This window comes from Pollicipes pollicipes, unplaced genomic scaffold (assembly GCF_011947565.3).
Source record: "Pollicipes pollicipes isolate AB1234 unplaced genomic scaffold, Ppol_2.1 Scaffold_4295;HRSCAF=5057_pilon_pilon_pilon, whole genome shotgun sequence".
In the NCBI taxonomy this organism is placed as follows: Eukaryota; Metazoa; Arthropoda; class Thecostraca; order Pollicipedomorpha; family Pollicipedidae; genus Pollicipes; species Pollicipes pollicipes.
The window spans coordinates 6,218,473-6,242,996 of record NW_023596461.1 but is presented as its reverse complement, the minus strand read 5'-3'; the positions used below and the strand labels follow the sequence as shown (position 1 = coordinate 6,242,996).

Here is a 24,524-nt window from a genome sequence, read left to right as displayed (position 1 = left end):
CCCATTATGACTTTAGAGTTCTCATGTTGAAATATCGACACTCAATATACCAGGAGCTACTGGCGAAACGATGCCATGGAGCAAACGTTAGTTATATTCGTTCAATGTTTCAGGCTGCGCTTGCTTAAAGCAGCTCAGCTGTGCTTACACGGCTTGAAACGTCAAGTTCTGTCAGTGTAAACAATGTTTGCCATATGGCGTCGTTTTACCAGTACCTCCTGGCGTAATGAAGGTGGATAACTCAACGCGGTAAGTCGGAACTCATACTGCGGAAGGGACAGACGGGGGCCTATCTGGCCTACATCAAGCCCGAGCCCCCCCATACCGGACGGCTTCCTTTTTGTCAAGAGGCGCTAGTTATGTATTTTGCCGTAAGTTGCAATTAATCACTGATCCCGTTAGCAAAGCCAGCCCAGTTACGCGGGCGCCAAGTGGCGTCACCAAGCGGGTCATGATAAGACATCTAGTGCCAGCGGAGCAAGGTTGACAGCTTTGTCAGGATTCTTCGTCAGGTCGGTTGCCCTCCTAATATTGTGTCGTGTTACTTGGCTGTGGATGGGTGTCTGCACCACAGCACATGCTTCTTCATTCATGCGGCCCTAAACAATCTGTTAGGATTGTTGGTGATTAAGGGTTATGCGCTAGCAATAGAGCACGGGGACTCAGTGACATATGTCTCAGTCACCTCACAGATGCACCGACCGCTGTCAGTCAACATCCACTTAATGTTGGCATAGTCCATTACATCTATGCTTGGTTCGTAACACGCCCTATCCACAGACCACTTACACGGCGACCACAGAAATAAGGGCGTATATTTGTTGGGTGCACAAACTAGCTGCCCCTATCAGCGGAAGAGCATGATTTCTTGCGTACTTAGTAGCGCATTACCATCCCTCCATCTACGGCATACATATATCAAGAAAGCAAACTCCCGTAACCACAGAGCGCTATCACTGGCAGCGAGGCAGACCCACTGGAGCCTCATGTCTCGCTCCCAAAGGCAGCGCATGGCAACTCTCAACTCATGGCAACTCTGCTGTACGAACGCCTCCCCAAATCCGAGCCACTATCCTGGCCGGGTACGGACAACGGACCAACTGAGTTTTGGCCAGAAGAAAACGCAGGAACAGTGAGCCTCATTTGGGTGGTTCTGTACACAGCCACACTTCACTGACGACCTTCGGTGGGGTTTCCGTGACCTTTCGGTGACCTACTGCTCTCACAGACAGTTGGATGGATGAATACCACCTGTCAGCGAACATGTCTGTTACCGAAAACGTCGGCATGTGACGAAATGTTTTCCAGTTTAAAATGTAAAAAACAGTAGCACATAAAAAACCGCGGACTCATCGGGAGGTAAAACAGCCCGCATAGTACAAAAATAAGCACCATATCAAGAACACATAGCCCTTTAAGGTTACAAACATATTGAGTATCCCATGAAGCTCTGTAAGCAAAGCAACTAAGCAGACATATTGCAATGACCCCGATATAAATGCATGTTGTACAGCTCGCAGCAGAACAGCACTGATAGGATTCAACCCATTAAAATCTACACTTCAGCCTGTTGCAGAACCATAACCCGCTACAAAACCTGTCACAGAACCTACTACACAACCAGCGCATACACCACAGTGACGCTTGCTGGAGCCCTCAGCCTTGCTCATGAAGACGACACGCCGCGACTCCCAGTGCGAACACAGCCACCATACCATTGCACTATCACGCGGCTCAAAATACGTGAGAAGTCAGCACCCAACATGCCGCCGGCATTGACCGTCAGCCACCAGTGCACGAACAGGCATTACATCCTGGAAGTCGCAACAGGAAGTCTTCAGGTAACTCAGCTTGTACGTGAGCCACCACTCCCAACCAACTCAGCAAGGCATCGCAGCAGTCGACTCCGACTTCGATCCTTCCGGCATCGCATCAGGAACCTTCTTGATGCGAGGCAGGGCGGACCAGTGCTGCCTCTGGCGGGCGATGGCGCGGCGCAGGTTGGCCACGGCGCCGGGAGATGGCGCGCCCGGCGGCGGCAGCGGCCGCGGCGGACGGCCGAGCAGCGCCGGCAGGCAGCTGTCTGCGCCGATCGCCACCAGGCGGCCGCCGGCCAGCGCCGTCAGCTGGTGCGTCACGTGGGCGCACAGCTCGGGCGGCACACGCGGCGCTACCAGCAGCGCCAGCTGCGGCGCCAGCTGACGGCCCAGCGGCAGCACCAGCTGCCAGAGCAGCGCCAACACTTCGCCGGCGCCCCAGGCCGCGTCCGGCGACGGCGTCTCCAGCATCAGCGGCGTGCGGATCCGACCGGCGCCCGCCCACGACATCTGGTGACACGGAGTCTCGTGACGGCCGACTTCTCTAACATTCCACATGAAACAGTAAATATCCCTAACCGCTCTTCGGCTCCAACGGTATGTGGCGAAATGATCCAATAAGCCAACCATTAAGACTCCAGTGTTAGTATCTACGCCACAAGCATTACTAAGCAGCCGCCACAATTCCCGTGACAAATAAAGAAATAATTCATGAGGCTACAGTTAAAAGGTGAACAGCATCTGCCATTTTATTTGGGCTCCTAACGGCGTGCCCTCACCCATAAGCAGTGCACCTTACCGCTTAAACCATCAGCCATCCGGACCCTCGCAATCGCTTGTGCTATCAATTCAAGACTATACCATGACAGCAAACCATCAGCCATCCAGACCCTCGCAATCGCTTGTGCTATCAAATCAAGACTGTACCACGACAGCAGCATCCACCAACCATCCACCATGTCTCACCTTCACACCCAGACACGAGCGCCATCTCGCGTCGCGCAAGCCGGTCGGGTCTTACCACGGGCTCGGTGGTGGGTGTGGGCGGCGCCGGTCGGGGTTTTACCACGGGCTCGGTGGTGGGTGTGGGCGTCGCCAGCATGCCGCGCCAGTCGGGGTCTTACCACGGGCTCGGTGGTGGGTGTGGGCGGCGCCGGTCGGGGTCTTACCACGGGCTCGGTGGTGGGTGTGGGCGGCGCCAGCATGCCGCGCCAGTCGGGGTCTTACCACGGGCTTGGTGGTGGGTGTGGGCGGCGCCGGTCGGGGTCTTACTACGGGCTCGGTGGTGGGTGTGGGCGGCGCCAGCATGCCGCGCCAGTCGGGGTCTTACCACGGGCTCGGTGGTGGGTGTGGGCGGCGCCGGTCGGGGTCTTACCACGGGCTCGGTGGTGGGTGTGGGCGGCGCCGGCCGGGGCCTTACCGCAGGCTCGGTGGTGGGTGTGGGCGGCGCCAGCATGCCGCGCCAGTCGGGGTCTTACCACGGGCTCGGTGGTGGGTGTGGGCGGCGCCGGCCGGGGTCTTACCATGGGCCCCGTGGTGGGTGTGCGCGGCGCCGGTCGGGGTCTTACCACGGGCTCGGTGGTGGGTGTGGGCGGCGCCGGCCGGGGCCTTACCGCAGGCTCGGTGGTGGGTGTGGGCGGCGCCAGCGTCCCGCGCCGGTCATGCAGGTTCGTGACCTCGCAGCCCTGGCAGGAGATCGACACGCAGACAGCCTGAGCCCCGCGCGGGCAGGCGGCGCTCGCCGTCATAGGCCAGTCTGCGGACGGAGGCAGCGACGGGTCACCGGCCGGGGCCAGCTCGCAGGCGGGACCAGCGTCAGACGGACGGCAGGCGTCAGTTGGGAGGCAGGGTCACCGGCCGGGGCCAGCTCGTAGGCGGGACCAGCGTCAGACGGACGGCAGGCGTCAGTTGGGAGGCAGGGTCGCCGGCCGGGGCCAGCTCGTAGGCAGGACCAGCGTCAGACGGACGGCAGGCGTCAGTTGGGAGGCAGGGTCACCGGCCGGGGCCAGCTCGCAGGCGGGACCAGCGTCAGACGGACGGCAGGCGGCAGTTTGGAAGCAGCGTAACTGCCAGGCAATCGTCTACGATCAATTGGGGTTTTAGACCAGTTGGGGTTAATGATCACCTAGGGTCAGTTGGGGTGTCGGTCGGCTACCCGCAGCGGCCAGTTACCGAGATGGGGGCACATTCAACTATCCAGTGTATTACTACCTGAGGTCAGGTGGACAGTGGGGTCCGTGCCAGACGATCAGTTCCAACCAGTCCGATTTCTGAGTCGGTGACCATCTAGGGTCAGCCAATTGGAAGGCAGCGAGTGTGAGATAACCATATAGGATCATGTGGAAGGCAGGCATGGTGCCAGACTGCGTTCTGAATATAAAACATACCAATAACAGGCATTGAAACATGCATTAGAAACATACATGCAGCTGCAATGTAACACCCACAGAGCCCTTCTGTTCCCTTGTTTCACATCAGAGGCTATCACCTTCATCTGCCGTCTCCTCTACCATTACAAACAAATGGAAATAACTAGGTGGCTATCGGCTGCAGCTCATCTATACGCGCCAAATTTTGTGTTGTTGACTATTTGCAACTCATCACGCCTACTTAGCACGATGCCAAGCACCGAGAGACATCCATCCCATTGCCCATCTCATCAAAGACGCACACACCACGCGGGACACCCCCACACGTCTGGGGTCGTACCGCAAAGGGCCATGTCTCGCCAGTCCACCACCAGGAGGCGCTGGCAGCGGCGCAGGGCGTGACTGACGGCGGCCGTCGCGTTCGGGTCGGCGCTGGGGCAAAAGCCGGCGGCGGCGCGGCCGTCCAGCACCGCGTCAATCACCTGCCGTAGGAGGGGAACGGTGCAAGCATGGTTGACATGGTGAGGAGAGGGGTGCGGCTGGGGCGTGGGCATACGACGGCCGCACGCTGCCGGCGCGCTGAGCCACTGAACGTCCATCGAGCCTGGAAACACTGCTCACTTACAAGCGCAAGCATGGATTAAAGACCGCAGGGACAACGTTCACACCGAATACATCAGAGGAAAGCGGCCCGGACATAGCAGCCTCACTGCGGATCAGCCCGTCAGTGGCGGCGATTCTCAGCGCTTCGACCAGTCGGCGTGGTGCCGGCGGCGGCGGCGGCGCACGCGGCTGACCTGCGTCACTGCCTCGTCCCCTTCGCAGGTGACCTCCAGGCAGTCGTCCGACGCCGTCGAGGTCGGCTCCGTGGCGCTGCGAAGCAGTCAGGACACGCACGCTCAGTCAGCTGAACTAGTCCGACACGAAGCACGCGATGTGGCACGCGTTATGTACAGCGTGTCATGCTGCCAACGTACCACAAGCAAGAACGCGGAAACAGTGTCTCTGCACAAAACTTCAAGCGATTCAAAGCGATGACTATTTTTGGGAATGAAATGCGCCCAGCAGCCTGCCTCTTACACAGAATGGAAGGAGCAACTTCTAAATCGGCGCCAACAGCCTCGTTGAAACACCGTTTTGCATCCGATGGGATCTGACCTAGGACAGCGAAATCGTCCGCAGTGGGTGATGGGCGTGGAAAGGGAAGCCCGTGCGTACCAGTCTGTCGGCGAGTGCCGCTTCGTGGGCAACACCACACGGTAAGGAGCCACGCTGAGATCAGTGACTGCGAGAGAACGACGGTATGTAAGTTATGAGACGTACGGGACGCTGCAGCTAGGATCACCTGGCGCCATTTTCCTTCCATTGCCTTGAACGGAAAGCGTATCAGTGACGTAACAGGACCGTATCGCCAAACCCGGAGTGCATTTGTCATCGCTTCACGACTATCGCGTAGTGCCGCCCCACAAACTGTCTCACAGGGTTTCCTTATGCTCAAATGGCCCGTTGTCTGCTTTTTCGTAACGTGTTTTCCGTGACGTACTTTTTTGTCCAATGGTCTGCATAACACGGCATGTATTCGTTGACGAAAAATTGGCGAATAAAAGAACGTCGGTGATTTTTTATACCATGGGCTCAAGGTCACGGTTCACAGTGGACCTGGTTTCGATCGTGGGCAAAGACATGCAATAAACTGTCAAATCACAAATGGGGCCTGTGGTAAAGATGAAGATATCACGTAAGCTAAGTGCAATAACACATATTTTCGTGAAAACGTCTGAATGCTTGCTTGGAAAGAGTGTAATATAACCAAACAGTTTATCAAAAGGAGGTAATACAACTACAATTTCAACTGTAAACCGTACAGCACGGTTCCCATATCACCTCTAACCGCTTCGCCCCCCTACCCCTCTCCACTTTCAGCCTCCCCCCCTCCCGCCTCTCCCCGCCCCGATCGCCGGCTGCCAGCCGAATGTCCAGTGCGCCTACCTCGCCTCAGTTCCGCCAGCTCCCGCTCCAGCCGGTCCTTCAGCGCCGGACTCTGAACGGGACATATGCCGCAGGTGGGGAACAGCTGACCGGGCTGGGCCGGCTGGCCGCGATACACCACCTCTGGCAGGTGAAGCTCACTCAGCACCTCCAGTCCGCCGGCGCCGGCGGCGTACGAGTCGTACAGCGCGAGGAAGTTCCACCGGCGGCGCTGCACCGACACCACGTCCAGCACGGTCTCCTCCAGGCTGAGCAGGCGGCGAAGGGTGAGAAGCGGCGGTCCGTGGGGATGCACCGCATTCGAAGAAAAGTGCGAGATCACTCGTGGTCATTCATCATCACAAGGTTTCACAAACACCTTAGACCACAAGGGTAAATTGCTTTCTATCCGCGCGCACACGATAAACCGTCATTTCACTTCACTATAATGTTGTCAAATGGGACCTTTCACAATGATATTGACTTAGCGTTTCTTCGACCTTGTAAATTACGTCAACGTGAGTGCCGCCGTCTTCTCCAGTCACAAACATCACATGCCGGACACTCGGCAGCCCCGCACCGTCAGCCGCGTGCCAGCACCATCCCCCTGCGCATGTGCCACGTCACACGCGGTGACGTCCGGCACATGGGCCAGGGCAGCGTCCACACTCTACCGCGAATGTTTACGCCTGACACCACATCCTGTCACATATCTGTCACCAGAGACAAAGAGCAGTGTGGTCCTCTCAGTCGTGTCCAGACGCGGGCCACCATGACAGGACGGTACGACGCCCGAGTCACGCGGCGACACAGCCCAGACCCGCCCTGCAGTACGGCCGTCTCCAGTCGTGACCCAGCCAGAGGACCGCCCTCCCCGCGATCCGGTCACGTGACCGTCCACCTGCCCCCATGACTCGGCCACAGGACCGCCCCCCGTGACCCGGCCACAGGATCGTCCCCTCCCCGTGACCCGGTCACAGGACCACCCGTGAACCGGCCGCATGACCAACGTCCTCCCTGAACCGGCCGCATGACCAACGTCCTCCCGTGATCCGGCCACATGACCAACGTCCTCCCGTGACCCGGCCACATGACCAACGTCCTCCTGTGATCCGGCCACATGACCAACGTCCTCCCGTGATCCGGCCACATGACCAACGTCCTCCCGTGACCCGGCCACATGACCAACGTCCTCCCGTGATCCGGCCACATGCCCAACGTCCTCCCGTGATCCGGCCACATGACCAACGTCCCCCTGTGATCCGGCCACATGACTAGCCCTCCCCCATGACCCGGTCACAGGACCGCCCCCTCCCCCGTGACCCAGCCGGCCGCTGACCTGCGGCAGGGCGGCGGCAGCGGCGGCAGCGGCGGTGGCCGATCACCGAGCAGCTGGCGCAGCGTCAGCGCCGCCGCCTCGGCCAGCGACGACAGGCAGTAGCCGCCCTCCAGCACCACGGCCAGCCGGCCCGACGCCAGCGCCATCAGCGGCAGCGTCAGGTGCGCGAAACACGCCGGGCTCACGCGCATCTCACCCTGGGGGTCGGAGACGGCGGAGCGGGGTCAGGGGACGGCCGGCGCTGCGGCCAGAGGGAGGCAACGTACCGAGTGAGCGATGACGCATCACAACGCCGCGGAAGATAACTCGCCTGGTAGAGTAAGGTTCGGCTGTTTGCACCTAATAAATAAATAAAAATCTGACACATCTGTTTGAGTAAGCAGACCAGAGGGCAAAACGCATGCTAAGTGTTTCGTGATTCACGGCGAAAAGTAATTCCAGGCCCGTCTTAACACGTCAATGCCTAAGCCATTAGCCATCAGGTTCCATGTCCAACAAATGGACAAGTTATCCGAAGCAGATATTGCTGTGAAGGGTAGAGTCGACAATATGACAGTTGTCTATCCCGGTAGGTCAGAAGGCACCTTCCGATTCCCCCGCCCGTGGCGGGGTTGGTTCGAGTTGCTTTAGGCGCTCGTTATTTGCCCCTCACTGGGATGACCTGCAGCCGGTGGCAGCAGCCGCGCTCAAGGTCAGCTGACTCCTCAGCGGCGGCGCTGATCTCAGAAATCCATCCAACCAAAATGTTGTTCTGGCTAAACGTTTAAAGGAAACAACTCGCATCAGGTTCCGTAATTATTTTTTTCTGTTTAATCTTCCCACCACATTCGATCACCTTCAGATGAAAGATTTATGAGATCACCAAGTACGGACTAGCATTGCATTCTAGTAAACATGTGTGAATTCCATGATCGTTCCAGCTCTGGAACTGAGGTCTGCATACTTAGCTACAATCTGTACACCAGCCTTGTGTTTAAGGCGAGTTCAATTATTGGTCCTGACCCCATAACAATCACACAAACATGTTCCCCATTAGGGATCAAACCCATACTACTCAAATGACGCACACATGGCATCCTACATGTCAGGGAAATGTCAATTGAGGAAAGCTAAGCAACCAATAAAATGTGGCCACTGTCAACCACACACACACACGCACGCGCACGCACACACGCACGCACGCACACATACATACACACACACACACACACACACACACACATATATATATATATATATATATATATATATATATATATATATATATGTATATGTATGTATGTATATATAAGCAAAGTAATTATATATCACTGTAGTGGTTTTGACTGACCTGCGGACATCCCAGTGCCGCGTCGAATCCCGCTGCCACCAGCACAATGTCGGGGGCAAACTGTAAAAACAAACAATAAACCTATGACGAAACACCCAAAGGACGCGGCTTGCCAGCCTAGACGCTTAACCATCCCACTCCTTGGCGAAAATGGTAAAACGCCGTAAAACTCCTTGGTAAAACGCCTCTCATCCTTTCTTAGCCCCGCGCTTACCTCATTCTTTCGTGACACATGACCCGAGTTTTCGCCTGACGCCGGCCGAGTGCCGACTCTGATTGGCCAGCCACTTCATACGCAGCGGGAATTTCGGCCTGACGCCGGCCGAGTGCTGACTCTGATTGGCCGGCCACCTCATCCGCGGCGGGTATTTCAGCCTAACGCCGGCCTAGTGCCGACTATGATTGGCCAGTCACTTCACACGCGGCGGGTATTTCAGCCTAACACCGGCCGAGTGCTGACTGATTGGCCAGTCACCTCATACGCGGCGGGTATTTCAACCTAACGCCGGCCGAGTGCCGACTGTGATTGGCCGGTCACCTCATATGCGGCGGGCATGAGCAGGCGGTACCAGACGGCCAGAAGGTCGGAGTCCGTCATGCCCGTGGCGTTGAGTGGCACGTTCCAGTTGAAGCCGGCGCCGGCGCCGCCGCCCACGTGGTCAAACTCGCTCTCCCGCAGCTCCGGCCAGAACGTGCCGTGCTCGTACCGGTGCACGGAGATGTACATCACCCTGGCGGCAGCGCGCGACGGTGCAGTACTACGCCACGGGCGGGGACGAGTGAACCGCCCTGGCGCAGTAACGGATGCGGTTTCTCCTCAAGGAAAAAGAAAGGCAACGGCTTAGTCCGTTGTCTTATTCCAACGGACAATCACGTAAACAACTTGCCGCCCGCACTACCTCTCCCCATCCCTCCTACACCGTGCCGGCACGCCGCGCCCACCGGTCATCGCGGTAGAAGGCCCGCTGCAGGCCCTGGCCGTGGTGCACGTCCCAGTCCACCACCAGCACGCGCAGTCGGCGCTGGGCGGCGCGCTGGGCCGCCAGCGCCACGTTGTTGAAGAAGCAGTAGCCGTTGAACTCGCTGTGGGAGGCGTGGTGGCCCGGCGGCCTGCGGCAGACATCGACTCTGTGTGAGGCGCCGACGCGCGGCTCTTGGGGGGACAGCTGGGGGCGAGGTGCACGGCAGCTGCCCGTGAAGCGACAGGAAGGCGCAGCGAAACTGCCCCGGGGCATAACGGAAGTAAGGAAGCAGCTTTCAAAGGTGTGGGGATCTTCTTGCGTGGCAAACCCCGCTATCGGTCATGCAGTTTGACGGGCAAAATAGCCCAGCGTGCTAGAGCACGCGACACTTACGCCTGAAATCTACATCGAAAACGTGAAACAAGAAACAACAAAACGGGGAAGTTACATCATGGATGATCATGGGCATCATGGATTACATCGGCACAGAGCGTCAGCAGTCATTTACCTGACCAGCGCCATTCCGTTTCTGACGGTGCCATCTATGACGGCATCGACAAGGCTGATAGCTGACCCTGCCGCCAGCAAGGCAGCACTGTATGTAGACTGAGCATACAAGAAGGTTAGCGGCATGGGTGCGATCAGTGGGTGGGTTGGGCTAGGGGAATGTGCCCCAACTCACCGATAAATTGCCAACATGGTCATTTAGCCCCCAAAGGTTCCAGCTTAGTATTGCGCGCTTCGTCACAAAAATAAATTTTCAAGTCAGGATAATCCCCCAGATTCCGACTCGACTCACCTACCATCCCTGACACAACACAACGTCCCTGACGGGCGGCCACATACAACTGGCGAAAACGCATGCACGTGCGAGAACGAGTGGCACCGAGGCAATGCTAAACACAGTTCAACAGTCATGCACAGCCATCTGCTCCAGGAGCCCGAATGTATCCCTCCAGTTTGGGGTCAAGCTGGGTTATAGGATGCCCTCGTTCGGCCCACTTTGTGCTTATGGGCTTCGCTAAAATTATATTTCACGCCATGGAATCTAAGGTAATACATGCTGTCAAAGGCACTGATCGGCCCTTAAAAATCATCTGCAGTCACAAAATACATGATGAGTTGAACTGCTGTCTGCTTAAACGACAAAAACAATACCTACACCACCAACATTGAGCAGTCATAGCAGAAAACACTCAATGGAAACTCGGAGCCCTCCCACTGCTTACTGGATGAAAGTACACTGCATCGTATTTGGAAGAGAGGTCCTGCAGGGCTTCAGCATCCTCGGAGTTGCTCGTTCCGGCCGCCGTCGACACGTGGCCCTGGGAGTGGTACATGAGCAGCTCGGCCTCCGTGGCTGGTCGGCAGGGCAGGAGCTGGCATCGCTCCAACAGCCCCAACTCACGGCACCTGACGCAAGGCAAGGCGTGCTTACAGTCGGTGGCGGGGTTAGAAGTCGGGCGCTATGGTGCAAAACGTGACTTGTATCATGACGTACATTGGTTTCGGCAAACCCCCAGCTGAACTCCCTCAACAGCGCCAGAGTCAAGGGGGTGCCCGTGGTCATACCTCGGTCATTCTCATGGACAGGTAGGTCAAGTTCCACGAGCAAGACACAGCAGTTGTCTCACAAGCAACAACTAGCGGTTTGAGGGCTTCCTTCCACCACAGACGCCGGGGGGGGGGGGGAGGGAGACACGAGCACAGCGCTGCAACCGCTGCACAGCGGAGTGCCGCCGCCGGCCGAGCAGTCCCTTGGTGAACCGACTGCGACATGGCTAGAGAGCGCCAGTGAAGGGTCCACATGCCCAAAGTCCAAATAGCCAACTAGGGACACTCATTCACCACCTGGGTCGTGAATGATCGGATCACTCGTTCTCCTGGTGGTGGCTGCAATCACCGTGAATTATCCGCTAGTTCAAGGCTAGGATAACCTCTTTTTGGACTTCTTTGGGGTTTCTACATCTAAAACTCACAATGGGGCAAATAGGTATCCAAATGGGACTTCAAGAGACCAAACTCGGTGCTCTCCCAAATCAGTGGCCAAACCGGCTATCAGTTCTGTCCATCCCATTAGCTCAGTTGGTTGGAGCACCTGTCTTCCAATTTGACTACCACTGGTGAGTTGGGTTTGATTTGCTTTCAGTGGTTGCCATTTCCCCCCTAGTGGCTTGGCCCGCTGTCAGCGGCAGCAACCATGCTAAAGGTCAGGTAACATCAGAAGGTGAGGCAGGCCATGGCGAACATGGCAGTGTGTCCAGCTCTAGCCCTGGAATGCTACCTTTGATCAGAAATCTATTATAATGAGATCAAGCTCTGTGCCTAGATATCCTTCCAATCAAGAGGTTGAAAGCAGATAATGTGGTAAAAATTAGAGGCCACTTTTACTGATAATTAGATGGATGCCCAAAACATGCATAGCAATGGCTAATTGAATCTAATGTAACCTTCAAGTAATTACACAGTGGCACACAAATATAAAGATGGCGTATTCCTGGGAATAATTTCTGGCCACCTGTTAAGAATAGCCTCCAGTCGCTCTGGTCGCTCCTCAAAATCTGGATCCCAGAGGCAATGATGTTGTAGCATCACATCTTCATCATAAACCACCCCAGTGGATGCTGAAGTTTGAAGCATGCAGGCATCCATGATCAACTTGCTTATTGATGAAATGTGGAGAGGCTTGTGTTGTCATATATTGAGGCTTGTGCTGCTGGAACACCAACACAGACAATGGGTTAGTTTCGGTTGCCAAATTTAAGAAAATGTCAGACAAATGCAGTGATAGTTCAAAACCTAGCAGGCAGGATAACTTTGGCACCTGAAATACATCCATGAAATATCAACCTGCAATACGCATGAAAAAACATGCCGATTACAAACAACCACCCTGCTGGTCAATGGTGACTGCTGTTTCTGAGGTTCTCTCATCTCAGTATGCCAGCTCTCTCTCCTGTGACCATTTTGCAATGCAAAACAAATGCAAGGGGGAAGCATATCTGATGTTTATATGAAGCTTGGAAGTCATAATAATCATCTACACTCTCACCTTTTTACTTACATAACCTCAAATGTATCATACTTAAGAAGAGATTCCCAAATCTGAATATGTATTGTGCATTGGGCTACATCTACTGCAACCATTACAGGTGTGGGAAGTGCGAGTCCTATATTGGGAACAGTCCTCACACAGGATACCAGGTCTATCTAGCAAGGTGAAAGCTGTCAAAGCCATGCCATTTACTCTGAGCATGTCAGAATTATGCGAGCACATTGGTACCTGTGCATTATGTTCTCACGCACGCGATCCAGTAAAATATCGATGCACCGGGAGGACACCTCCGCTTCGAATCTCACAAACGTTAAAAGTACGGGGTACACCGTAGTAAGACACTCCAATTACCCATCAAAGGCACCACCTAAAGCTACAAGTGAAACTTACCTGCAGGGTCGCAGCCGCCGTGATGCCGGCGCGGTGCCATTCATGAGCAATTAATTGTGCTGAGTGGAAAAGTATGGCCAGTATGGGGGTCGAACCCATGACATTCGCGTTATTAGCACGACGCTCTAACCAACTGAGCTAACCGGCCGGCGGCCGCTGGCGTGCGTTGTATAAAAACAGCAGTAATCGTACCACCTCGCCGCGAGTGCTACTATACAATTTAGTCAATCGATGAGATCCTCAGAAAAATCATGGTTTTTTCTTTTTTCTAAAATTACTCTGTTCAAGATGCAAGTGTTTTGAAACAACTACTTTCCAAAAGCCGGCGTCTACAATGCAGATAGGCCAGAAGGTAAAATATCCTTGTTAAGTAAATTTTGGAAATTTGGTAGCGAACATATGTGACGAAATATGCGTCACTGCGCTACAACTTGGACGAAGCAGTGTTATGGACCTTCTGGGAGGCATTATTACCTCGCGTTGTATCGGTCTCGGGGCGGTCGTACAGAGGGTTTCGGCGTGGGGCGGTGAACTTCAGGCGGTCGTGAAGGGTCATTAGAGAGGCCGTAAATCAACCCAGTAAGCTGTTTTACGTTTACTTATTGCATTCTGTGACTATCTCATCTCACCTTTCATCAGTCTGGTCAATGGAAGAAGGTAACTAGTTTGGCATAGTTTGAACGTTTGATTTGCTTGCCTATGTTAGGGCGTATTTAACCATCATTTGCCATGATTGGAAGTTAGTTGCATTGACACTTTTTTCAGAAACAGTAATTTTGCTGTTTCTCTCTGGAGCTTGATTCTGTAATTTTAAGAGGGTTCTGTGCTTCTAAGCATGGCTGCTTATTCTGCAAATAAGTTCTTAAAACATTTCCACATCAAATCATGCAATGAACAATGCTGTTGTATTATGAAAATACAAAATGAAGCAGTGTTTATCAGCTGCAGCCTTACATGACAGTTCATGTGGTTTGGATAGTTAAGAAAAGCTAAGAAAGTGATAATTGAATTCAAGCATGTGTACTTCTATCATTCTATTTGGTTGATTGCCCATCATCCAAAAGACGGCACAATTAAATTAAAACATGCTGGTTTGCTTGGCTGTTCACTTGTTTTCATGTATTTTTTTGCCTTGTTGTCCCATTTATTTTTGCCAGTAGAACATTGGGGCCCCCTCGGGTGCTGTGCTATGTGGTGTTATCCACCTCTCACCTGGGCAGGCTGGGAAGGCACTGTTGGGAATCAAACTCTGCATCTCTGATTCACTAGATGAGCACCTTGACCACTCATCTATTTTGTCACCAGTATTGACCTATCCCTTTCTGTGATCAATCTCCCATTGATTGTCATGCATAGGTTTCAAATAAATAATAATGCATGCAGAACATGACATGACAGATATCACTAGTCATACCACTTGCATCTTGGCTGCAATCAGAATGTTAGCATGTGAACAGGTGAGTGACTGGTTTTGCTTGTCTGGCTTCCATAATATTTTATGTAGTACAAATCCAAGCCTGTTGAATTGATATATTTCCAGGATCAGAGATCATGCTAAACAGTGTTTATTGTGTGAGTTCCACATCTCCAATCTGAGTGTGCAATTCCTGGCCAATAGCAGAATCTTGTTCATAAAGTTTAACATGCCATTTTGCTTGACCATCTCTATTATACCCTCTGAAGTCACCTGACATTGCCATGCTTGCCAAGAGCAAATAGCATGCCTAAAGTGACTTGATGCCACCCTGCCTTTTGCCAGGGATGCATGGATCAGAAAGCAGGTGCTCTTAAAGAACTGAGCTATCAGCAGGGATCCCTCAGAGCCCTCACAGTCAGTAGATAAAAAACACCATTGGTATTTGGGTGCCTCTGTGAAAGCTGGACAATCTCACCATTACCCACCAGCTGATATGAGTTGTATTTGTGCATGATATTACATGACGGGCAGTTTTGATGTATCTAATGCTTTACACCACAGTTTGCTTTAGCAATGGCCTCTGGATATTGTCCCTACCCTGCCCTTGTCAGCCCCTGGATACTGTCTGTATGGTAATGCTCATGAGGTTCATGAGGTTATCAGAGACAAGCAGTGTCAATATCCTATGGTTCTGCCATATTTGCTGCAGTGGGTGACATGCCATGTTTTGAACAAAATGGTGGTGGTTTGAGATAGAGAAGTGTCTTGAAAACAGAAATTGTTGCAGCTGAATGAGGGCTGTTTTGTGCAATGCAGTATACAATATTTCATCCTATTTCGGATGCGGTGGACTAACAATTGTTTTGTAGCTTCACAGCTATAGGTGTCAGTAATTTGATCACAACTTGTTCCCTTTTTTGCAGAGCAGTTCATATTGCTCTTGTAAATGACAGCTGAAGTTACAGCATAGGTGGGGCAGTATGCTTAAATTTCAGTGCATGGCAGATAGGATGCACAGGGATTCACGACAACAGGGGAAGGGGTGTGGAGAAGCTAGGAACTAGTGGAAAATTATGGGGAGAGATAGTTTGATGATGTTATTTAATGTGTGGGTGAAGGTGCATTTTTTGAATAGGAGAGCGAACAGGGATGTATTGTCATTCCCATGCTCTGCCCTTTTGCTATTCCTACACATGTCACACCATAATTTGTCAAACTCAGCAGACTGCTTTTCTGCTACAGCAATTGTGGTTTCCTTTTCCACGCTGAACTCAGCTGATACCTGCAATTAGTGATAAGCATTTACTTTTTGCCAAAAAAGACTAGATAAATCTATGTTAGCAGAAATGGTTAGTAAATTCAGAGCCCTACTGGATTTATATCACATACATCAGCATCCAAGACCCCATGCCCATTATGTTTTGACACATCTAATCAAACGCCGCATCCACAGCCGCCGTGCGCCACCCCCTCGCCCCTATCTGACGCCGACCGCGACGCTGAGCCGAGCTGAGGCCTGAGCCAGAGCCAGAGCCAGAGCTGGAGCCGGAGCCGCCCCACCAGCCGCACCATGACCCAGGACCAGGTGCCCGACGAGATCAAGGTCAAGACGGCCTACAAGGGGTGAGTGGCGGCCTCCGACGCCGGGCGTCCTTCGCCGCCGGCTGTCCGTCGGCGCCGGCGCCGCCCTCGTCCGGACGGCGTGGTCCCAGCTGGTTTAAGAGCTCGGAGCCGAAAGAATTCTCCACAGCCGTCTACCCATCGTGGTGAACCTTGCCGCGTGATGGGTCGGTGGCGAGGCTGCGCTGGCCACGCTCTCTGCGTGGCTCGCTGTCAGCGGTCCCGGAGGTAACCAGGCAATAATGGAGTGTGTGCTGGGACAGCCGCCGCGTCCGCGGAGCGTCACACTTCTCAGTCTGTTCCGCATGCCCGCGGCTTCATGTTTTTAGGTGGAGGTTTAATTGATGCGTTTTTTTTTTAGTTGGAAACCGAGCACGCAAGGGCAAATAAGTGACTTTGTACGCTGTGGTCATTGCGGTCCACTGATCACAGTGGTCATCCTCAGGCGGCCTCGGCGGGATAGCCGGGACCGTCCCCTAGGTCATCTGTCTTTCCACACATCACGTGCTGTGTGCCGTTGGGGGCGCCCACCACACAGCCACGCCGCCGTCACATAAACAAAGTGATCAGCTCTGCAGACCGCATTGCCACCAGAGGCCGCCGACACGGCCACGTTTCAGACCCGCCTCAAAGCCTGGCACAATTCCTCTTGACGTTATCATCAAGTAAGGAGTGTGGAATCAGTGCGGAACCGCCTAAAGGTTTTAGTAACATCAGTACTATTTGTGTTCAATGCCAAAAGACGTCGCGCAACTGTTTGTGGGACAAAATGGGGAGCACAAGTCGAAAGTCCACGTGCCCCAACACGTGGGAGCTGACATAACATGTCATTTGTAGCCCATTGAGCGCACCACCTACGCGCAGGCAGCTGGCACCTTTCAGCTGTGTCCGTGTCGTCTGGAGGGCACGAGAACGGCGGTGCCGGTCCGAACCATTCGCTGTCACTCCCGCTCTGTCCCGCTCCCGCTTCCTCCAGTTTTGTCCCATTCCCGCTCCCGTTCTGTCCCTCTCCCCCTCTGTCCCTATATCGCTGCTCCTTAAGCGCCCGATATACCGTATCAGGCCACGTATGTAGACAGTCATGCCGGGTTGAATCCCACGATAAATCCCGCCGGAGCGGGTGCCACGTATCAACTAAGTCATGCCGGGGTGAACCCCGCGCCGGAGCGGGTGCCGCGTATGCACACAGTCATGCCGGGGTGAATCTCGCGCCGGAGCGGGTGCGGCGTATGCGCACAGTCATGCCGGGGTGAATCCCGCGCCGGAGCGGGTGCCACGTATGCACACAGTCATGCCGGGATGAATCCCACGATAAATCCCGCCGAAGCGGGTGCCACGTATCAGCTAAGTCATGTCGGGGTGAATCCTGCGCCGGAACGGGTGTGGCGTATGCACACAGTCATGCCGGGGTGAATCCTGCGCTGGAGCGGGTGCCGCGTATGCACACAGTCATGCCGGGGTGAATCCCACGCCGGGGCGGGTGCCACGTATGCACACAGTCATGCCGGGATGAATCCCACGATAAATCCCGCCGAAGCGGGTGCCACGTATCAACTAAGTCATGCCGGGGTGAATCCTGCGCTGGAGCGGGTGCGGCGTAGGCACACAGTCATGCCGGGGTGAATCCTGCGCCGGAGCGGGTGCGGCGTATGCACACAGTCATGCCGGGGTGAATCCCACGCCGGAGCGGGTGCCACGTATGCACACAGTCATGCCGGGGTGAATCCTGCGCCGGAGCGGGTGCCGCGTATGCACACAGTCATGCCGGGGTGAATCCTGCGCCGGAGCGGGTGCGGCGTAGGCACACAGTCATGCCGGGGTGAATCCTGCGCCGAAGCGGGTGCTGCGTATGAACACAGTCATGCCGGGGTGGATCTCGCGCCGGAGCGGGGGCGTTGCCACGGTCCACCGGACAGCCCCTGGAGCCGTGGGGAAGCCGGAGCGGGGGCGTTGCCATGGTCCACCGGACAGCCCCTGGAACTGCGGGGAGGCCGGAGCGGATCACTATCGGACGTCAGCACCCGCCGGTGCTCCCTCGCGTCCTCACCTCGGAGGCCATATCGCTCCCGGCGGCGGGAAGTTTGGGCGTCACCGCGCCTGCTGTTGCCTGGCGTCGCTCGTGCCGGTTGATTGGGGTCTGGTTGTGGGGTGGAGCGTTTCCAGCGGTCCTGAGGCGAGAATGCAGGCGATTTGTCGTAGTTAGTCGACCCTCGCGTTGAGACGAGATGAGTGACAACCATTTAACCTGCGTTTGATTGCATTGCGCATAAGTCTTTACCAGGTGCGGACCATCGATGCAACGATGCAACGATGCGAATACAAACTCGTAGACACACAGGCCTTTTACGCACGGTTATCGTATCCACTGAGTTATTTCTATGGCGCTTAAAACTACAAAACATTTGATTGTGTTTCGTGTTCAGTAATAGGCTTGTCACTACCACCGGTGCTTAGCACGGTGTTCTGGTGACGCCTGCTGTTCCCCCAACTCGTCATCAGCAGCGGCATTAATACCGATGGCTGCTGTCGCCGTCTGAACACGTCCTCCTTCCCGACGTCCGGCAGGGAGTTCTACATCACCTACATCAGCCCGGCGATGCGGTTCGAGGCGCTGGTGGGCGAGATCAAGGACACGTGCCGCTTCTCGCCGCAGGAGCAGTTCACCGTTAAATGGGTGGACGAGGAAGGTGAGACGGGGCCGGCTCTCTGGCGCGCCCAATCCGCGCGCCCTCTCCGCCTGCGGCACCGCGCCCCGGAGGCCGGCGCCCCTGAGCCGAGCGAGCCGAGCGGTGTGAAGGCGACGCTCCCGGCTGTTGGCAGTGTCGCCTGTCTTGTCTTATGGTCGTAATAAGTCGTTAGCAACCTCACTTTGAAACTCGCGATACTTGCTTAGTCGGGTGATGATGAGCGATGAACGATAGCTTTGATAGCTGAGGAGAATGATATGATGAACGATAGCTGAGGCGTCGTTGAGAGCATACGTAATCCCGGCATTCATTGTGGGTGCAGTGGTGAAGACGGAAGTGTTCCCGGGACCCCGGCATTCAGCAGTGACTGAGCCGGCCCTGGTTTTGGGCGCAGCTGGTGTGGATCTGATCATTCCGCTCTTGTGTCCAGAGTTGTAGATAAGATATTTGATATTCGGCTGTAAACCACCTGTAAGCTTAGTTTGAGTCATAGTCTGGTTCATTCGTCATGCGTGGTGTACAAAATGCGCATAGTTGCAATGGCAGTGCGGGTCTTGAAACGAAGTCAGCTTTCGTTTGCCTTTCGGATTTCTTCGGGCTCTTTTCTGACGTCGTGCTTGGCTTTTAGTCGGGATAAGTAAGCTTTCATTAAGTGGATGAATGGAGTGCTCATAATCTCCAGCGAGATGTGGAGTGAACTGACAGTCTGTCGTAAGTGGGCTGCGCTTTTTCCGACTGCTTTTTGTCTTAGTTTTCCCCCACTCTTGGTCTCCGGCGGCTGTCGTGACGAAGTACATGCTATGCCAGAAACCCACAATGCTCATCGTTGCGTGATCGCTCCTCTCAACTGTTGTGTTATCGGGGAGCTTCGGCCATTAAGACCATTGCAGTTAAATGCCTGCACGGGCGCTTAATGAAAGCTGTCGTGTATCAGCGTGCCGCTGGATCCGCGTCCCTCGCTGTCGCTTTCCAGCTCATTTGACGCTGATGCTCGGTAAGCCCGGGCTGCGAGGCGTTAAGCCTTCCCGCCAGCTCAGCCTGAGCGGGCATCGCGGGCCCGCTGCCCGACCTTCGACGCCACTCACGCTCCTGCTGCCGGCGTAACGGCAGCGGCCGGCCGGTGGGCGCCGGGCGCGGGTCGGCCTCCGGCGCGGCCTCGTCAGCCGCCACTGGGCTGAGCCGGCTGTCCGGCCGGGCGGGCCGTCACGCGGCCGGGCCCGTCTGCTCAGCGGGCCGGCGGCGCGCGCGCCTCGTCCGCCTCCTCCGGCAGGACGGGCCGCGAGGCGGCCGCTGCCGCGTCCTCACATGTCGTGCGGCCTCGTGAGAAGGCCACAGACAACAGCTCTGCCGTCGCCGGCTGGCGGCAGTGCTGCTGAAGGCCCAGTCGTAGCATGCGGGTCCCGGCCGCTCGCCCGAGCTGTGGGGGCCGGTGACGTCATGACATGTTCCGGTGACGTCACGCCGCTGGTGGCGTGCACCGGTGACGCAGCTAAGCCCGTGCCGTGCGCCAATGGCGTCGTTTCGTCTGTGCAGTACTGTGACGTCATGCCTGGGATCCGTCGGCAGGCGACCCGTGTACGCTGTCGACCCAGGAGGAGCTGGAGGAGGCCATTCGACTGTACGAGGTCAACAAGGACTCGGAGATCACCATCCACGGTGAGTGACGCCGCCTCATGATGTGGGCTTCAGGGAATCCCCCGACAGGCGCGCTCCAGCCAACACACTCATGGGTGCTGGCCAGACAAGTCAGTTGTGTCCAACTCTTAACACGCGCTTGAGTGGGGTGGGGAGGGGGGGGGGTTCGAGTTGACCCCTCCGAAGGTTTTTCCAGAATGGTTTCCGAACGGCGGTACGTAGCCGCGCCAAATTTTGCATAACTGTAGACAATTGAATGGCGGATCGTTTAAGATACAAATTCAGATGTACCTTGTAAGGTCGCTGAGCTATGGCAGGTCAAAGTCAGGCCATGGTTTCAGCGAAGGCAAGTTCAAGGGAATCGTCCATGTAGTGTTTGATGAAACCATACATCTCTGATATGCTTTCTTAGGCACTACCAATATTGAATGAGCAAATAACGTTGACCTAAGGTCAGGTATGAGGGTCAGACCAAGGCCACAACCAACCTGATTTATGACTCTGGGGCTTGTCGTATGAGATAGTTTGTGGTGCTCATTTCGAGTTTATTGACAGCAGGAACCGCATTGTACATCTTCCATTGACTTCTTGGAGGTCAGAAAAGGTCATTGACCTAAGATGACCCGGGTCGACATTTTGTTCTATGAACATACTGCCTAGCGTAATCTTTGTCGGTTGTTCAAATGCAAAACTCAGAGCAGTTTTGTGTGATTTTGGTCACCATGACCTACAATAGGTCAAACAAGGTCACTAACCTCAAATGGGCTCTTAAATTTTTGCATAGATGCAGTTTCCTAGGTTCTGGGGGCACTTTCGTGACCAACGTAGAATTTGGCCTTGTTTGACCTTATTTGACCTGAAGGTCATGACATAGGAAGCTCAAAATTTGACCTGAGTGAGTTCACGTATAGGTCAAGACACACTGGAAATTTGGTGCCTCTAGCTTTCTCGGTTTCCGAGATCTTAGGGGGGTCCAAATTGACCCCCCCACCCGAACGAAGGGTATCTAGCCGGCCACCCGGGCGCGTGTTAAGGTACAAATCCCAAATGGGAACGACCAGACGACGCTCAGTAAGCAACGTCGAAAAGGTTCTCAAAGGTCGAAAAGACCATTTTCACCGATGTTACAGCATTTCGGTGGACTGCACAAGCTTTGTACCAACTTGGTACGGGGTTTCCACAGCATGATGTAGTCAAATAACACAATACCGCGAAAAAGGATGCGAAGAATTAACCGAAATGCGTATTCATGGGCGGGCATGGGTATTCGTGACATGGCACAATATCTGTGCTCCGCTGGCACCATACGCTGGCTGCCTTATCACGGGAGTAGCGAATGCTCCACAGCTATACCACTCCTCCGTGGAACGTGCTCTGACAATTGGCTGTCTGGGAGCGGTCGTTTGACAGCGTCAACGACGATAGTGTGATCAAAATAGCACACGTATGTGGAGTGCTCTGGGTTTACGAGCAAATGAGTGTAAATTGAAGAACTGAGCAGTTGCAATGATTTGTGTAAAACTGGGATGGCGATGGGGGATGAAATGCGTGCGATGAAAGACTAAAAGAAAAACAAAACAAAGAAGGAAAAACGAGAACGATAGCCCCTGTTGCTGCTGAGCGCGATCCGTTGAGGATCGCATGCTATGCGGCGCGCCGTGCATTAACCGACAGTTCTGTGGTCGTGTCGTCCACGGACCAGAAACTTTCAATTTCGTCAAATTCGCAGATCATTATTTTGAGCGGTATGGGCGATCCTGTTTGGAAACAGCTGGTGTTTGGTCGGTCCACACTCACTCACCGGCAGTCGGTCCGAGCTCTGGAACCTGGGGATGCATGCCTGAGGGGTGCATCACCCGTCCAGTCCGGGAGGCGAGCGTGGCCGCCCAGGCCACGCTGCCGTGGCGCCGCTGTGCACCACACACCCCGCACGTGTGACGTGTGAACCCGATCACCGCACGTGTGAAACCCGATCCGGAGTGGGCCGTTGGCCGGCGGTGGGCGCACGAGTCCGGCGCGCGCGCGACAGACGGCCGCCCGGTGTCCGGTGCACAGCGGCTGGTGCTGGCCGCGTGCGGCGACGGCCGCGGAGGCTCGTCAGCGACGCGCGGCGGCTGCCCCCGCGGACGCGACCGCGACTCGTGAGGCGTGCGCCGGCGGGACGGCTGTGCGGCGGCAGGCGGGTGCGCCGTGCGCGCCGTGTGTGCCGAGGCTGGCGCTCTCTCTCCCGGCCGCTCGCCGCCATCTGAGCTGGGTGGCATGGCGGCGTTCGATGTCGACCTGCTCCCCGCGCCGCCGTCCGCTCCTGCCGCCGTGGTGCCGTCGCTTCCGTAAGCTTGAGTGGTGTTTGCCGCGGTGCCGCGTGGTGTGGACACCTCTGCCCACACCAGCTGACCTTAGTCGGTGTTTTGGCCGAGTTCTGCGGCTTTTAGATGTGGTATTGACGCCACTCACGGCTCAGTGTGCTGGGCGGTGTTGACTTTTCTCCCTTTGTCTGTAATTCCGGCTGTCGTGTGAGCTGTGGCGCTGACAGTCTCTGTCGTATCGACTGAGGTTTTCTCCCGCTGTGTGGTGTTGGCTGCGCCTGTGCTGACGCCCCTCCCTGTCGTACTGACGCCCCCTTCCAGCCGTGCTGACGCCCCCCCCCCCCTGCCGTACTGATGACCCTTCCTGCCGTACTGACGCCCCTCCCTGCCGTACTGACGACCCTTCCTGCCGTGCTGACGCCCCTCCCTGCCGTACTAACGCCCCTCCCTGCCGCGGTGACTGGTAATGACTGCGGTGCTGTCGCCCCTCCCCGTCATGTCGACTGAGACGTTGACTGTGGTGTTGGCTGCGGTGATGAGACTCGCCCGGTCGTGCGACGTTGTCTGCCCTCCTTTCCGTGTTAGGCCCTGCCGCCCGTTCGCGCGTCACTGACCGTGACGCCGACCGCCACGCGCCGTTCCTGCGTGGCTCCTCGGCGCGGGTGTTGGCGCCCTCCCAACGCCGTGTTCGCCGCGGTGTTGACACCACCGTGCCGTGTCGGCGCCGATGTTGACGCCCCTCCGTGCGGTCTGGGCAGCGCTGCGGCGCCCAAACCTCCACGATTGAAATCGATGCGCCAGTGGGCCGTGGCCGCCGGGGCGCGCGCTGGCCGGCGGGGTCGCCGGCGGCCGCGGTGTACGCGCCGCGCCGGCTCAAAACACCATCTGCCGCCCCATCATCCTGCCGCGATGGATGAGTCGCGTGCGATACGCGGCCCGCGCTGTGAGCGCCGGGGCGCCGCCGGTCCGGTCCGCCCGCGGAGATACGGCGGCTGACGAGAAGGCGAGAGGTCGCCCGGCTGGGTCTGCAAATTTATCAAGTGAGGCTAATGATGGCGTCGCTTGCGCGGGCCCGCCGGAGTGGCTCCCAGTTTTGGAAATAGGGCGCGGCGATTGGTAAAGAAGTTGGCGCGCCGCTCGGGACAGTGATTGGATGGAGCCGCCGGCGAATGGGCCAAACAGCTGACTCGGGCCCGGGCAGAGCGGGGCGGCGTCAGCGCATCTGCCGGCGCTGATTAGCGTCTGGTGGCGACGGGCGCAACAGACGACCCGCCGAACCGGGCGCCGGCCGACCGCGCTGAATGACGGCTCGAGGAGGAGTTGTGCGGACGCGCAAGGCGTGCGACGGTTTGGACGTCGGGTTTTGTGACCCGTTGGACGTTCGGTCTGGCCGGCGCGGTATTGATCGTTTCCCGGCTGGGATTTTATGCACTGTTCGAAGCCGTGCATCTCACTTCCCAGGCGTCTTTGCCTGCCGGTGAATGCCAGACGACACACAAATTGCAGCATTTGCAGCTTGTTGTTCAAGAAGGCGATGAACGGCTCTTCGATTCGGTCGCGCTCTGCGAAGCCGAGAGCGTGCGGCAGTGGGAGGCAGTCCGGCCAGTTTTTACAGCGCGGTCCGCAGCG

At 55.8% G+C, this 24,524-nt stretch overlaps 2 protein-coding genes and 1 non-coding gene across 5 annotated transcripts in view; 1 reads left to right on the top strand and 2 right to left on the bottom strand.

Annotated features, from left to right (window-relative positions):
• Positions 1-1,880: 1,880 nt before the first annotated feature.
• On the bottom strand, positions 1,881-13,319 carry LOC119096597 (polyamine deacetylase HDAC10-like). The gene is made up of 16 exons (XM_037219498.1): positions 13,231-13,319; positions 12,304-12,501; positions 11,015-11,198; positions 10,294-10,391; positions 9,766-9,933; positions 9,362-9,554; positions 8,824-8,883; positions 7,541-7,690; positions 6,709-6,761; positions 6,176-6,423; positions 5,405-5,471; positions 4,984-5,059; positions 4,527-4,668; positions 3,431-3,573; positions 2,100-2,327; positions 1,881-1,976 (listed from the first exon to the last, which is right to left on the bottom strand). Exons 2-16 carry the CDS (start codon positions 12,435-12,437, stop codon positions 1,881-1,883), a joined length of 2,040 nt encoding a protein of 679 aa, XP_037075393.1. The 5' UTR covers positions 12,438-12,501; positions 13,231-13,319.
• On the bottom strand, positions 13,305-13,378 carry TRNAI-AAU (transfer RNA isoleucine (anticodon AAU)). The gene has a single exon. It is a non-coding gene; the product is annotated as a tRNA-Ile (tRNA).
• Positions 13,379-13,715: 337 nt separating this feature from the next.
• aPKC (protein kinase C iota type) overlaps positions 13,716-24,524 on the top strand; it is an 88,375-nt gene continuing 77,566 nt past the window's right edge. For 2 of the 3 annotated variants that reach the window (XM_037219152.1, XM_037219153.1), the window contains exons 1-4: positions 13,716-13,887; positions 16,101-16,270; positions 18,833-18,954; positions 20,521-20,610. In XM_037219152.1, the coding sequence (XP_037075047.1) occupies positions 16,218-16,270; positions 18,833-18,954; positions 20,521-20,610 (265 nt within the window). In that variant the 5' untranslated portion in view covers positions 13,716-13,887; positions 16,101-16,217. The remainder of the gene's footprint in view (positions 13,888-16,100; positions 16,271-18,832; positions 18,955-20,520; positions 20,611-24,524) is intronic. The other variant, XM_037219151.1, reaches the window with a different exon arrangement.

What these genes read in the sequence shown, in the direction of transcription:
- LOC119096597 (XM_037219498.1), bottom strand. Translation starts at nt 12,437, where the DNA reads ATGGATGCCTGCATGCTTCAAACTTCAGCATCCACTGGGGTGGTTTAT. An exon ending in TGACGCTGCGCCAGCTGCTC is followed by an intron (nt 6,762 to 7,540) that starts GGTGATCGGCCA and finishes GCACATGCGCAG; the next exon opens with GGGGATGGTGCTGGCACGCG. An exon ending in GCGAGACATGGCCCTTTGCG is followed by an intron (nt 3,574 to 4,526) that starts GTACGACCCCAG and finishes CTCCGTCCGCAG; the next exon opens with ACTGGCCTATGACGGCGAGC.